The sequence below is a fragment of the Petromyzon marinus genome, chromosome 16 (assembly GCF_048934315.1).
Source record: "Petromyzon marinus isolate PM22_M1 ecotype Great Lakes invasive population chromosome 16, UKy_Petmar_22M1.pri1.0, whole genome shotgun sequence".
Lineage (NCBI taxonomy): Eukaryota > Metazoa > Chordata > Hyperoartia > Petromyzontiformes > Petromyzontidae > Petromyzon > Petromyzon marinus.
In genome coordinates this window covers 121,917-135,968 of record NC_133682.1, presented here as the reverse complement: position 1 = coordinate 135,968, position 14,052 = coordinate 121,917, and the positions used below count along the sequence as shown (strand labels likewise).

Sequence of the window (14,052 nt, the reverse complement as noted above, 5' to 3'; positions counted from 1 at the left end):
CACAAATCAGATTTGAAACACGGCAAAACGAATTCTTCTGCCGTAGCTGATCACTGTTACAACACTGTGGGTGATCACGATATAATTTTCTCCGATACCAAGGTTCTTTGCAAACCCACGGGTTTTTATCAGAGATTTGTTCACGAGGCAATTCAGATCTACAAACACAGACACAATTTCAACCGAGAAGATGGTTTCAAATTAAGCAACCATTGGAAAGATGTTCTAAATCGAACTAAACATTAAACTAATTTTCAATGGTACAGTATATTTTTCAAGTAGTGGTACCCCAAACTTTTGCAGCTCTTAAAAATTCCCTTTTCACACCATCAATAGGTAAACTCCCCCTCCCCCCCCCCGCGCCAAACGGCAAGTGCACCCGCACGTACACCACCTCTATGCTAAGTCGGCCAATCAAATGCTAATTTTTATGCTAATTCCTTTGTCAAGGCACCTTGTTTCCTCGCACACAGCTTGAAGGTCCGCGGTCTGAGCGTGGCTGTGTTTCACTCCAGCGCTGTCCTCGAGACAGCCTGATTCCTTCACCTGATGAAGGCCGCTTGTGTTGTGGCCGAAACGTCGTGATTTTTGTTGTTTTATTTTTTACCTACGTGACTTTACCGAATACAACCAAAGAGTATGGTACACAGTGCTGTAAACCCAGTAACCCGAGGTTGAATCCTGCTCACAGCCAACATTCGTGACGAATATCTGAACTGGCCCTGGGCCTCACCGAGGTCGACTCAGCCTTACAGTACCTGATGCGGTGTGTAAAGAACACCATTGGACGAGACTAAGGTGGCCAGCCATGGAGCTGACCTCCCAACCCCCTTGTGTGCCGCTAACAGCGCTTGCCCCAACAGTCTGTTAAAGAATGGGCCCTTTTTGCCAGTATCAAAGTATGAAAAAATAAGAATACTTTTAGCCTTTCTGGCAATAAAACAGGTGTTAAGATGTTCAAACACCAAATATGAATGTTTTTCAAGGAATCAAGTTTGCATTAACCACACGTACTTGTTGTGAACATGCAAACAAACATGCTCTGATAATATATGCAGTCTTTGAAACTGATTGGTCGACAGCAGAGACAGCCTTCTTTAGGTCCTAGACCAGTGTCAGAACAGAGAATGCCAAAAGGCGAATAGTACATAGACAATGCACTATCAGGAGAATTTATACCTCGGGTGAGCAGCTACAAAATGGGACATTTTTGCCAGTATCAAAGTATGAAAAAATAAGAATAAGTTGTTTCATTTCTGGTGAGACTAGGACCGAAAGAAGGCTGCTGTCTCTGATGTGTTAAAGGTTATACGGAGAATCTTTTTTTATTTGTGCAGATGCATACACTAGCTCCGAAGTATTCTACACGTGGACGCACGGCCCCGCCAACTCTGTAATCGTGGCAGAGGATGGATCTCGACTCAACCAGTACAACCTGATCAACCACACGGTGGGCAGCGAGCTCAGCCGCTCCAGCACCGGTGAGCTCCGGTTGTGCCTCTGTCACACGGGCTTCATTTATCTCATAAACACAGTCGCTGAGCACAGGCCCAAAATGTCAAGCGGCCAGCCACAAACAGCATGTCCAGAGCTGTAAAAGATGAGACTGAATATATATTCTTGGTTCTTTCAGTAAAGTCACGTAGAAGGGAAAGAATAAAATAATCAAAATATAAAACAATTGTTTTATATTTTATTATTTTTATTTTTTATTTTATTGTTTCCCTTCTACGTGACTTTACCGAAAGAACCAAGAATATGAATCCCTGCAGTCACGAAAGCTTTAAATCAAAATTTAAGACTGAATGCGTTTCTTAAATTGAGCAAGGTTATTAAAAGAGCTTGGAAAAAGAGATGATGGGAGGGAATTCCACAGTAGAGCGCTGTGAGGGAAGAAGCAAAAAGAGAAGTGAAGTGACCGCCCTCCTCCACACTGTCCCGCGGATGCCCTGTGCCTCCCCTTCCTGGTTTAGCCACTCTGGGCCCTAGCTCCCTGATTTGCTACCGACAGGGGAGCAGTCGTACGGGATTCGCCAGCACCAATCACGTGACGCCGACTCCCCTTTCACCGCTGCCCACCTCCCTCAAATGCCCGTTGACTATCAATCAAATTGTGAATTACTGTTTAACACGTAGGCTTTCACGACCAATAACATCCATAATAGAGGTTGTTTGGGTTAGACCGCGTAAATATATAAATGTATCATTAAAACCCGCCACCACCAGACACAGCCCAGTAGTAAGGGTTGTCACGGAATAAGAACATGCCAATTCGTCACCAATACAGGACACCGTTGTGTTGGAGAGCCAAGCCACAACATTTACAATCTGAGTACGACGTTTCGCCAGTAATTACAACTAGCTTCATCAGGCAACAGCCAGATTTGTGGAGAAGTCTAACTGTTTCGTTCCTTATATAGAGGGTTAGATGTGGTGACTGCTTCTGCGCTGTTTGGCAATATGGGGGGGGGGGGAATTACTGAGTCAATGTACATTATGCATGTGCATTATGCGAGCCCTTTGAGCTTGTCCTTCCTATCTATTGTGTGTATTAAAATTTCCATACTAACGGTAATCCCTATTGAAGTATGCCGACCTTTATAGGCATGCATTTAAATCATGTATTATTTGATGATTCACTTCCATGCAGCACTAAAGCGGTAGCTATCCGAACGGTTAAAATTATTATGATAATAATAGGTTTCAAACATATACGGCATTTACTCGATGAAGGTACCTACCTTAAAATTAAATGAGACCCAACCAACACCTTGGAACGTAAAACAACGCCAATTGTCGGGGAGGCTGATCCCCGTCTTCCCGCTCATCTTCGACCCACTGCTCTCCGACTCCCCCCCCTTCGCAACGGCCCCTCGAGGCATGATTTTAAAGGGGCTGTACGAACCGTCCCGCGAGGTCGCCGCTGTGCACCCGTCGCACACGCTAACCACGAGCCACGCGGTGGCGTGCGCACCCACGCGGGTAGAATACCCGCCGGCGTGCGAACACAGGACACTCCAACGAGTAGGTTCACGGGCTTAACGTGCGCGGCGAGCGCGCACACGTGGGTGAAATTACACACCCGTGCGCAAACACAGGAAACCACAGCGAGCAGGCTCACAACACCGTGCACCCCTCTCCGTACTCGCAGAGACAACATGACAAGGTTTAATGTCTACTGGCGATTTATTCTCCGATTAATTGAAGTTAATCTACCCGTGTCAGTGTGGGCCAGCAGGGCAGGTCTAACCTATCTCCCGGCGGTCTAGAACTCAATTTGCCTGGTCTCTCCCTACTCGCTTTCCCTAAGGAATATTCCCCTTTGTCGTACCTCTCTCCTCCACACTTACGATCCGATCTCAAGGTGTAGGAAGTCACGGAAAGGTGAGGCTGCACGTGGCTTTTGCTGGGAACTGGACCTGGCTGCTCAGCGACCCGTCTCACGGACGTTCGAGTAGCAGGGGACGATGACTCCTCCGTCCCTCACTCCAGAAGACCCCGTACAAGAGAGGGATTGCTCCCTGATCTCTATCCCTTTTTATCCCCCTACATCAAAGCCAACGCGCCGCTAACCCGCTGGCCTCTCGTCCAATCCGGAGTCTCGGATTTCCCGCTCTTGGCCAATATAGTCCCCTCTCCGACGCCCGCCCTCCATTGTTTAACCAAGTGCACGGCCGAGGGATCCTCCACCACTACCGCCCCAACACACGTGGTGCCAGGGCGAGGTCCCTGCACACATGGTGCGGAGACGAGGGCCCCCCTTGCCTTCCTGTCGCTCGCTACTCTGCCCCACCCCCCTACCCACCTGCTGACCCGTGTCGAGTGTGGATGCTTTCTACCCGCGGTGGCTTCAGCAGTCCCCGTCGTGACCATGTAATTACTACTCAGGTCACGGCGCCGCGGTGCACACCAGCCTCGGGGGAGGTCGCTCAATTCCCTGGTCGCAGGAAACCGTGAAGTTTTCGTCCCATAAGGGGGCATCTGGGTGAAAACCTGCTGGCCAAGTGACTTCCCCTCAGGGCTCTATGTGGGGGTGGTGTGTGTGTGTGTGTTCATGTGGGGGGTGGTAGGGGAAGCGCTGTGACGGAAGCCGGGTGGCTTCGTTGCTGCAGCCCCCCCGCCGCAGGTATGGCTCCCATGGAGTGGCTTCGCTGCCGTGGCACCACACAATCATTGCCAAGTCATCAATTCCCAAGCAAGAGCAATAGCTGATCAAACAAAGGGCATCAAAACCACCAAGATTTTATTGGCTACCAAAAATTCACAAACCTGATGTCCCATTAAGACCCATAGTTAGTATAATAGGCTCTGCCACGTACAAATTAGCACAATACGTAACGAAACAAATACAGCCCTACATCGGTAGGACCTGTTCGTTCATCAAAAACTCTGAACATCTCGTAAATATAATGAAAGATTAAGCTTAACCCTAATGATATTTTCGTAAGTTTTTATGTGACTTCTCTGTTCAAGAGGGTTCCGGTCAACGAGTCAATTAAATTACTCGGCACTCTGGTAACGAACAAAGGTTTCGCCAAAGATAACCCACGGCTAGCTGAACACTGTCTAAAGAACACTTCTTGTGGCAAGGTGACTTCTATAAACAAAAGGAAGGAGCAGCAATGGGCTCTCCTTTGTCTCCTGTGATAGCGAATTTGTACATGGAAGATTTTGAAACAAAAGTAATAGCTTCAAGAACACTATAACCTATTCTAGATTTAAAGCTTTCGTGACTGCAAGGATCCATACTCTTTGGTTCTATTGGGTAAAGTCACGTAGGTACAAAAAGCAAAAAAAAAGCAATAGCTTCAAGCAGACTAAAACCACCTGGTTGGTTTAGATATGTGGATGACACATTGGTGGTCTGGCCACACGGCAAAGATACACTGAACGCATTTCTAAATAATTTCAACTCGCAAAACCCATCCATCCAGTGCACCATGGAAGTGGAGGCTGTCAGAACTCTACCATTTCTGGATATTATTCTCAGACGGGGTCAAAATGGTAAAATAACACAGTGTTTACCGAAAGAAAATGCATACTGACGCCTATCTGAATGCAGTCACACCATCACCCCACACAGAAATCTGCTCTTATCAAGACGCTCATTCATCGAGCTAAGAAAGTGTCAGATGGTGACAGTCTGAGAAGTGAAATTCAACATGTTAAAGAAGTGCTGCAAATGAACCGTTACAATGATGCACAAATCAACAGGGCATTGAATGCCAAAACCAAATCAAATAACACAAGCATTGAAACTGCCCAAGTAATTAAAACGATCAAAATACTGTACATTGCGGGAGTAACTGATAAATAAGCCAGATGTTTGGGAAAACAAAATATCCGAGACAGATTTGGCATGGTACATAAAATACAGAAATTAATATCTGGTACAAAAGATGTATTACCGAAGCGATCAACAGAAGGTGTGTACAGGATTAACTGAACGTGTGGGAAATGTTATGTTGGGCAAAAAGGACGAATGATCAGCACGAGACTAAAAAGAACATCAGAGAAATATTACATTCTCCCAAATACAACTGTCAGCAGTAGCAGAATACGTGTGCCAACAAGGACACTCAATTGATTTTGATAATGTTGAAGTTCTGTGCAAAACTAGCTACTACTGGCCAAGACTAATTAGATAATCTATCGAAATTGAAAGAAATAAAAATAATTTTAACCGTTCGGATAGCAACCGCCTTAGTGCTGCGTGGAAGCGAATCATCGAATAATACCTTATTTAAATGCATGCCTATAAACGGTAGCATACTTCAATAGGGATTACCGAAGGTACTGCTATTTTGATAATACTCATTGGTTCTTTCGGTAAAGTCTACCTACGTGACTTTACTGAAAGAACTAAAGAGTATGGATTCCTGCAGTCTAGGAAGCTTCAAATCAAGATTATTTTAATACACACAATAGACAGGAAGGACAAGATCAATGGGCTCGCATAATGCACATACATAATGTACGTTTACTCAGTAATCCCCCTACCCCCACTTTGCACAAGAGCGCAGAAGCGTGGTCACCTGATAAAGCTAGTTGTAATTACTGGCAAAACGTCGTACTCAGATTGTAAATGTTGTGGCTTGGCTCTCCAACACACCGGTGTGCTGTACTGGTGACGAATTTGCATGTTCTGTTTGTATTATGGATAATATTGGTCACGAAATTACTCCCAGTGAGAATCGGTCGTACCCATAGGCTTTGGCGCGGCCATTTACATACTTCTGCTGGGGACCGCCACGTATTTGATGACATTGAACCTCGTACATTAGGAAAACAGACCTCTAACTTGGAGTGACTTGGCCTAAAAACGTTTGTCCGAGGTGTGGGGGAATGGCGGTCCTAGCATTAACAGAGAGAAACAAAGAGTGAGAGAGAGCGGCCCACAAACACCGTGTCTCCCACATTCTGCTTAAACCTCCGGCGTGAACGCAGGGAGCCTTAGCCCTAGATTCCTTTGTCTCTGGCCGTACCGTGTACCCATTTACGTAGCAATTATGGCTATGCACTTAAGTTAATATGCTATAGCTGCACCCCCCAGGGATGCCTGCCCCGCCCACATCGGCAAGTAACCTGCTGGATTCAGGTTTTGCCTCCACACAGCTCCACATACTCCCATACCGCATCAGTCTATCTCTTCTCCAGGCCGTGCCATGCCTATTTAACCCCCTCTATCTGCCAAAACAGAAGCTGCTTGTTTGACTATAACACTCAGTCAATAACATACATACATGAATAATTAATGAGGTGCACTGCCATTTCTTGTAGTATTCACTCAGATGTTAACAGCTGCCAGTGTTGTGCAAGGGTCCATACTCTTTGGTTCTATTGGGTAAAGTCACGTAGGTGAAAATAAAATAACAAAATCACGACGTTTCGGCCACAACACAAGCGGCCTTCATCAGGTGAAGGGACGAGACTGTCTGGAGGACAGCGCTGGAGTGGAAGAAGCCACGCTTAGATCACGACCTTTAAGCTGTGTGAGAAGAAAAAGACCACGCGCCTTGACAAAGGAATTAGCATATAATTTAGCATTGAAATGGTTTCAAATTAAGCAACCATTGGAAAGATGTTCTAAATCGAACTAAACATTAAACTAATTTCAATGGTACAGTATATTTTTCAAGTAGTGGTACCCCAAACTTTCACAGCTCTTATAAATTCCCCCTTTTCACACCATCAATAGGTAAACTCCCCCCTCCCCCCTTTCCCCCCCCCCCCACGCCAAACTGCGAGTCCACCGACACGTACACCACCTCTTTCCTAAAATCCGCCAATCAAATGCTAATTTTTATGCTAATTTCTTTGTCAGAACACCTTGTTTGCTCGCACACAGGTCCGATGTCTGAGCGTTGTGTTTCGCTAAATTCTCCTGTTTGATGAGTACTAGGTGCCTCGGTGAATGTATATGCTCTAACTTTAACATAGCTATTTCTGTGACCAGTTACAAGCTAATCACTCAGCTATTTCAATGCTAAATTCGATGCTGATTCCTTTGTCAAGGGGTATCTCTGCGGATGTGTATACTTTAACTTAGCTATTTCAATGAGCCATTTCAATGCTAAATTATATGCTAATTCCTTTGTCAAGGCACTTGGCCTTTTTCTTCTCACACAGCTTAAAGGTCGTGATCTAAGTGTGGCTTCTTCCACTCCAGCGCTAATTCCTTTGTCAAGGGGTACCTCTGCGGATGTGTATACTTTAACTTAGCTATTTCAATGAGCCATTTCAATGCTAAATTGTATGCTAATTCCTTTGTCAAGGCGCGTGGTCTTTTTCTTCTCACACAGCTTAAAGGTCGTGATCTAAGCGTGGCTTCTTCCACTCCAGCGCTGTCCTCCAGACAGTCTCGTCCCTTCACCTGATGAAGGCCACTTGTGTTGTGGCCGAAACGTCGTGATTTTTTGTTATTTTATTTTCACCTACGTGACTTTACCCAATAGAACCAAAGAGTATGGATCCTAGCAGTCACGAAAGCTTTAAATCTAGAATTGTGCAAGGGTGTTGTAATTAAAGATAAGTTGACACTCGTGGCCTGTATAGAGAGTGTCTGGGAGATGGTTTCATGTTGAGGCGGCTCTGTGTCTGAGCGAGAGTGCACCTGTTCGTGATTTTTATTCCAGATACGATTAAACAGCATTCATTTTTTGCCAAGCACTGGAATTTCAAACAACACTCTTGATTTACATGTATGTTTGTGCTTTCTCTTGTGTGTGCTCCCTCATTACGAGAAGTGTTAGTGCACTGTGCTACAAACCCGTGGCTTGAGTTTGATTCTCACTCATGGCCAACATCAGTGACAAATATTTCAATTGGTCCTGGGCCTGCACTATGTGGACTCAGCCTTAAACGAGCACCTGGTGTGGTGGGTAAATATCGCCACTAGGGAGACAAGATGGCTGGTCATGGTTTTGGCCACGCCACTCCCTTGTGCGCCATGCCAGCCATAATTGGTGCTCGCTAATAGCATTTGCCCCATCAGTCTGTATTGTTATCTTTGTGTTTGTCCCACATGCACTTGTGGTTGCAGGAGTGTACACAGTGATGACCACCCGCTTCCACCTGCGCAGAAATATCGGCTACTTCGTGATCCAGACGTACCTGCCGTGCATCATGACCGTGCTCCTTTCCCAGGTCTCCTTCTGGCTCAACCGCGAGGCGGTGCCAGCACGCACTGTGTTCGGTAATACAGCAGCGGAGACGCTGGCATTGATAGCTTCTGCTGCGTTACAAAAACACACATGGTGATGATAACAATTATTTGTTTTTTTCAGAGCACCCCCCTTTATGTTGGGGTCAGAGCGCTCTATATGCAATAAGCGCCATACATATCAACAACTTTGAATGGGCACCCTCAGTGGTAGTTGTCCCCAGGCACCTGTCCTGCAAACGTGCATTAGGATGCCAGTAGGGACGATGATTACTTTGTGGTCGAGCCTATTTCATCCCTTTAACGTCCACTTTGAAGCAGACGGTACATACTTTTTATGGTTAATACACCCACAGTGATAACCAGGGTGGCCATGCAATGTGCATTGTATTGTATTTTGGAGATCGTCGTCAATCATGATGTCAAGTCGCAGTGATTTCCTGCTGAAATGAACAATGATACATTTGTGCTAATCTCCTGTTTATAGCCATGACCAGTGGCAGAAATTTGATATTCCTATGGCAGAGACGAGAGGATTATAGCTTTAGTTTAAAACAATAATACTTAAATCAAGTTTTAATAACATTGTTTAAAATTAGGGTTAGATTATAAATAATCGAATATTGCACAATTTAGATGTAAGGTTGAAATCAGAAATATATTGCATATTACTGCTTTAGGGGTGAAGTGATGGCAAAGTGGTTGACGCACCACGTTGTGAACCCAGCTGAGTTTGATCCTGCTCACGGCTAATATCAGTGGTGAGTGATAACTGAACTGGTCCTGGGCACATCTCCCTCCATCAACCCGCACTGATCAGCGTGGTGAAGTATGGTCAAGCAACTTCCATGACTGCCATGGTGTGGGGAGGATTTCATCCAGCAGTTGATAAAGGAAGGGCTGTCAATTATAATTTAATCCGAATTGCATAAACTATTTTGTAACATTGCGGTTATTTATACATTTACCACGCGAAAACACTCGCCTATCACAAAAGGACTCCTGCAAGTGTGATGCATAAACATGATATGACAGCTCATGATTGGCATTGTGGGTTTTTTGTTGGGCACCACCAGAAGCCATACACTAAGAGATAACAAAACAACTTGTCAGACAATACGCTCTTATCTGTCACGTCCACGTAAACAACTAAAGTATTTTTGACATTTTATTTTTTACCTACGTGACTACCGAATAGAACCAGAGTATTTTTGACATCCCATCAGAATTATTTTTTGCAGCAGATTTTTAAACTAGCAAACTGGACCAGTTTTGTCTTACCAGTCAGGCATGCTTGAACTAATGCTGGTGAACTGCTCGAGGTTTCTCCAGATCTTCCAGTTTTTCCCTCCACATTCAGAAAGATACATTGAGATTATTTTGGTGCTATAAATGTCCAAATGTTGGGTCACTTTGTTGAGCTATCATTTGTGGTAGCCAGGTCACTTCTGAAAAATAAGTTAATACCCTGTATACATGTGAGTAATTTCTTTACCTTTCTTGTACTTTGCACTACTATCATGTTTTTGTACCGTTTGTTGTTGTAACGTTCTTACCCGCCCCTACTGGACATCTGTGAAAAAGAGCTTTATAGCTCATCGAATTTCTCCAGTATAAATAAATATTCTGATGATTGCTTATAGGTATGAATCTTCTCTATAAGATATGGGTCCTAGTTGCACACAAAGTGGAGAAGTTAAGCTCTCGAGTGAGTCTGATTACTGGGTCAGTGGCCATCATCTTTCCCTCCAAATTGCATATTTAAATTAAGATGAACCTCACAAAAACGGAGTCATGTCTCATTTGGGAATGACCCTGAAGTTTGTCTGAGCACAACTTCCAGACATTTTGTGGTATCTAGATGGCACCATTGCAACACATCCATTGGATAAGCCCCAGGGCTGGCCCAAGCACACTAAATGAAATAATGAAATATTCATAATTGGTTTTCATTGCATTTATTAGTTATTAAGCTGAGAGCCAACTTGCATGCAAATATGGCATCTACCTCAGGTTGGGATCTGCCTTAGTATAATGGTCACAGCAAACTGGACATGCAAAGCAGAGGACACCGGTTCGATTCCATCTCCAGGTGCGACAGTTGAAACAATTCAACCCCCCATCATCACCTCTGTCCACCCAGCAGAAAAATGGGTTCACAGTCAATCGGCAGGTCGTGTGTGATGGGGTTAAATGTGGTACACTCACCTCTTCAAAAGTGGAAGAGGAGATCAATTACCCTCTAGTGGAGGCTCTTCTGGAGGTGATTGACTTGCTGAGCGTTTGCATTTTTCTGCTCTTCTAAGGTGTCACCACAGTGCTCACCATGACGACGCTCAGCATCAGCGCACGCAACTCCTTGCCCAAGGTGGCGTACGCGACGGCAATGGACTGGTTCATCGCCGTATGCTATGCCTTCGTCTTCTCAGCGCTCATCGAGTTCGCCACCGTCAACTACTTCACCAAGAGAGCCTGGGCCTGGAATGGGAAATTCCCTGCGCCATCGAAGGTGCATAGGGAGGGACACGGGGAGGGACATGGGGAGTCACACGAGGAGTGACATGAGGAGGGACACCAGGAGTGACGGGACTGCAGGGATGAGGGTGTGTGGACAGTAAGAGGTGTGCGCGAGAGGGGAGCATGTGGTGTTAGGGAGGTGGATGTGAGGGGTGGGTGGGATGTTAGTGAGGTGTGTAAAGGTTGGGTGGGGTGTTTAGGAGTGAGGTGTATGTGGAGTGTCAGTGAGGTGTGTGTGAGCAGTGGATGGTATTGATGAGTGGTGTTAAGATTTGTCCTGAGTGATCATTTGAGTCAGGGCTTATGCCTTTACATACCTGTACCTAATCTGATTTATGTTATTTGGCTGCATCATTGCAGAAAAAGGACGCGGTGACTTTGATCAAAAAGCGCAAAAACGCCTATACCACAGGCCTGTGTCCCGCGGGCCACCGCACGCTGCTGGCCAGGGAGGCAGCTCTGCTCAGCGTCTCTCAGAAGGTCGTGCCGCACCACGGACAACATGACAGCAGACCCCTCGACTACAAGAAAACCTACAACAGCGTGAGCAAGATTGACAAGCTCTCCCGCATCGTGTTTCCCATCCTTTTTGGAATCTTCAACCTGGTGTACTGGGCCACGTACCTGAACCGTGAGACTCATGCAAGTGGTGCGTTGCCTTAGGGCGCATGAAGCAGCCAGGGACTGCGAAGAGTGGTAACAGGTCACACGCGCTTGAGAGAGATGACAAAACCACTGTATCCAATACACCTAAATAGTAAATTTGTGATTGATGTGTAGAAATTCAGAAAACATGAGGTTTTTTAATTTTAATATTGGAAAAATGCTCATGCAAACATGTTTTATATTTTTTGTTATCATGTAAAATGTTATACTTTTTTTTAGTGGGAAGGGCCCAATGAGCTGTTAGGCTCTATTTCATGGACATTCTGAAATGGTACAGATGTTGTACAGTACAGATCTTAGTTACAATCATGGCTACAAAGGTCGTGTTACAAACAGCAAGTATCGGTACATGCATGTTTCAGAAATAGGGAACTGGTATAAAACGTTAAAAAACATAAAAAAGTATGATTACAGCATTTTATGAACAGAAATAATCGGAAAACAATGTAATTTAGCAAAGCGGACATCGAAGTGTCTTTTACGCGATTGTACTGTAAGGTATTCATATGACTGTGGCTGTGTCTTTAGCTCCCTGTCTTGTAGAAATGTTCGTCAGTGATTATCTGCAAGCTGGCGGCTAGCACAGGCCTTTCCTCTGTTGCAAGAAATTAGCAGTGTCTTTACGATAAGTATAATACTTTCCACATATTGCTGTTGCGCTTATCAAAAGAAAACGTCTTGTTTTACAAAGCTGTCAACATGCAAACGTAGTGTCCCAGCTTTATGTGCACTAAAGCATTTGAAACAAGTTCACCCTCACCATCTTTAATGTTCTGCTTCGACTCGCCCCCAAATGTTCTTTCCCCTATAATCTCACTCTCCTTTCCTTCGTGTGCTCTGCTCCAGTAAGATAGACCTCTACTCTATAGACAGTTGCTTCTTTGGTGTTACTTGCATAGTCTGGAACTCACCTCCTTGGCTGTCCATTCTATTCTAGTTCAAGATAATCTGTCTCTTCTCTGTGCCCATGTGTATCCTTGCACTCCTTGCCCTGTACCCTCGTTGCTCCACTCCCTCTTAAAAATAAACAGGGATATATGCATGGTCCTTCCAATTGCACAGCATCTTATGCCAGTCCCATTTATATGCTACAGAAATACTAGGGTTGCCGTGATACGTAATATATGTTGTACAATAAAAGAGCCATTAAAATCATATTGTCCGTTTTGAAAAATATTTTAATCATGATTTTTTAAATATTGTATTTACTGAAATAGTATTTCTATAATACAGGTTTTTTGGATTAGATCGCGTATATATAAATGTGTCGTTAATCCCGCCACCACCCAACACAGCCAATTAGTAAGGTTTGTCACGTAAACAGAACATTGCAATTCGTTGCTAGTACAGCACACTGGTGTGTTGGAGAAAAAATCCACAACATTTACAATCTGAGTACGACGTTTCGCCAGTAATTACAATCTGCATCATTGTAATTACAAGATAGATGTGATGTCACTTGTGACCCCTTCTTGTGCGAAGTAGGGGGGGATTATTGAATGCATATAAATTACAGTTGGTATCCATTAAACAATGTGCATGCACATTATTGCATGCACTTTGTTCTGGTACCTCCTGTCGTTTGTGTGCACTAAAATAGCAGTATCTATTGTCTGCTCTTAGGTTATCTCCATTGATGTGTAGTGACGTAAATGGTGTCATTAGGGTGTTCGTGCCAGCTGCTGTTACAGGAGTGCAGCTGTGCGTCTGGAGCCTCTCTCTAGCACTAGAGTGGGTACGGCATGTCAGCCAGCCCTAGGGGGCGTGGTTCTGGTGGTGGCCTGAGTGAACCCAGGAGGGCGCGTGATGGCCGGCTGAGATCCTACGGGAAAGGTCTCGAAGGGGGCGTGGCTGAAGGCGGAGCGAGGCCACTTGTATACGGCCCTTTTTCCACAATATCAATATTTGCCGATATTTTTTTTAAATAGTAACCGAAATAATGAATGAAGACACACAAACCAGACTCTCAGCAAACACAGATGGAGGTCGTGAAAAGGCCATTAAAAAAATAATAAATTCCGTGGTCCTCCCCACACACACAACGGGGCGCCAGGAGATAGACCATAAAAGGTAATATACCAAATCAGAGGAGACGGGGGGGGGGAACACTCCAAGAAATTCCAGAGTAACGCCAACGAGTTAAACAGTTGCCTCTTATTTTGCTATTAAACAACGGTTACAAAGTTCAAAATTCAACAACAAGAATA

General features: G+C 44.8%; 1 protein-coding gene across 5 annotated transcripts in view; it reads left to right on the top strand.

Moving 5' to 3' along the window:
• LOC116943053 (gamma-aminobutyric acid receptor subunit alpha-1-like) overlaps positions 1-13,000 on the top strand; it is a 31,563-nt gene extending 18,563 nt beyond the window's left edge. For 4 of the 5 annotated variants that reach the window (XM_032955689.2, XM_076067374.1, XM_076067373.1 and 1 more), the window contains 4 exons: positions 1,338-1,481; positions 8,543-8,695; positions 10,969-11,171; positions 11,540-13,000. In XM_032955689.2, the coding sequence (XP_032811580.2) occupies positions 1,338-1,481; positions 8,543-8,695; positions 10,969-11,171; positions 11,540-11,842 (803 nt within the window). In that variant the 3' untranslated portion in view covers positions 11,843-13,000. The remainder of the gene's footprint in view (positions 1-1,337; positions 1,482-8,542; positions 8,696-10,968; positions 11,172-11,539) is intronic. The other variant, XM_076067372.1, reaches the window with a different exon arrangement.
• Positions 13,001-14,052: the final 1,052 nt, after the last annotated feature.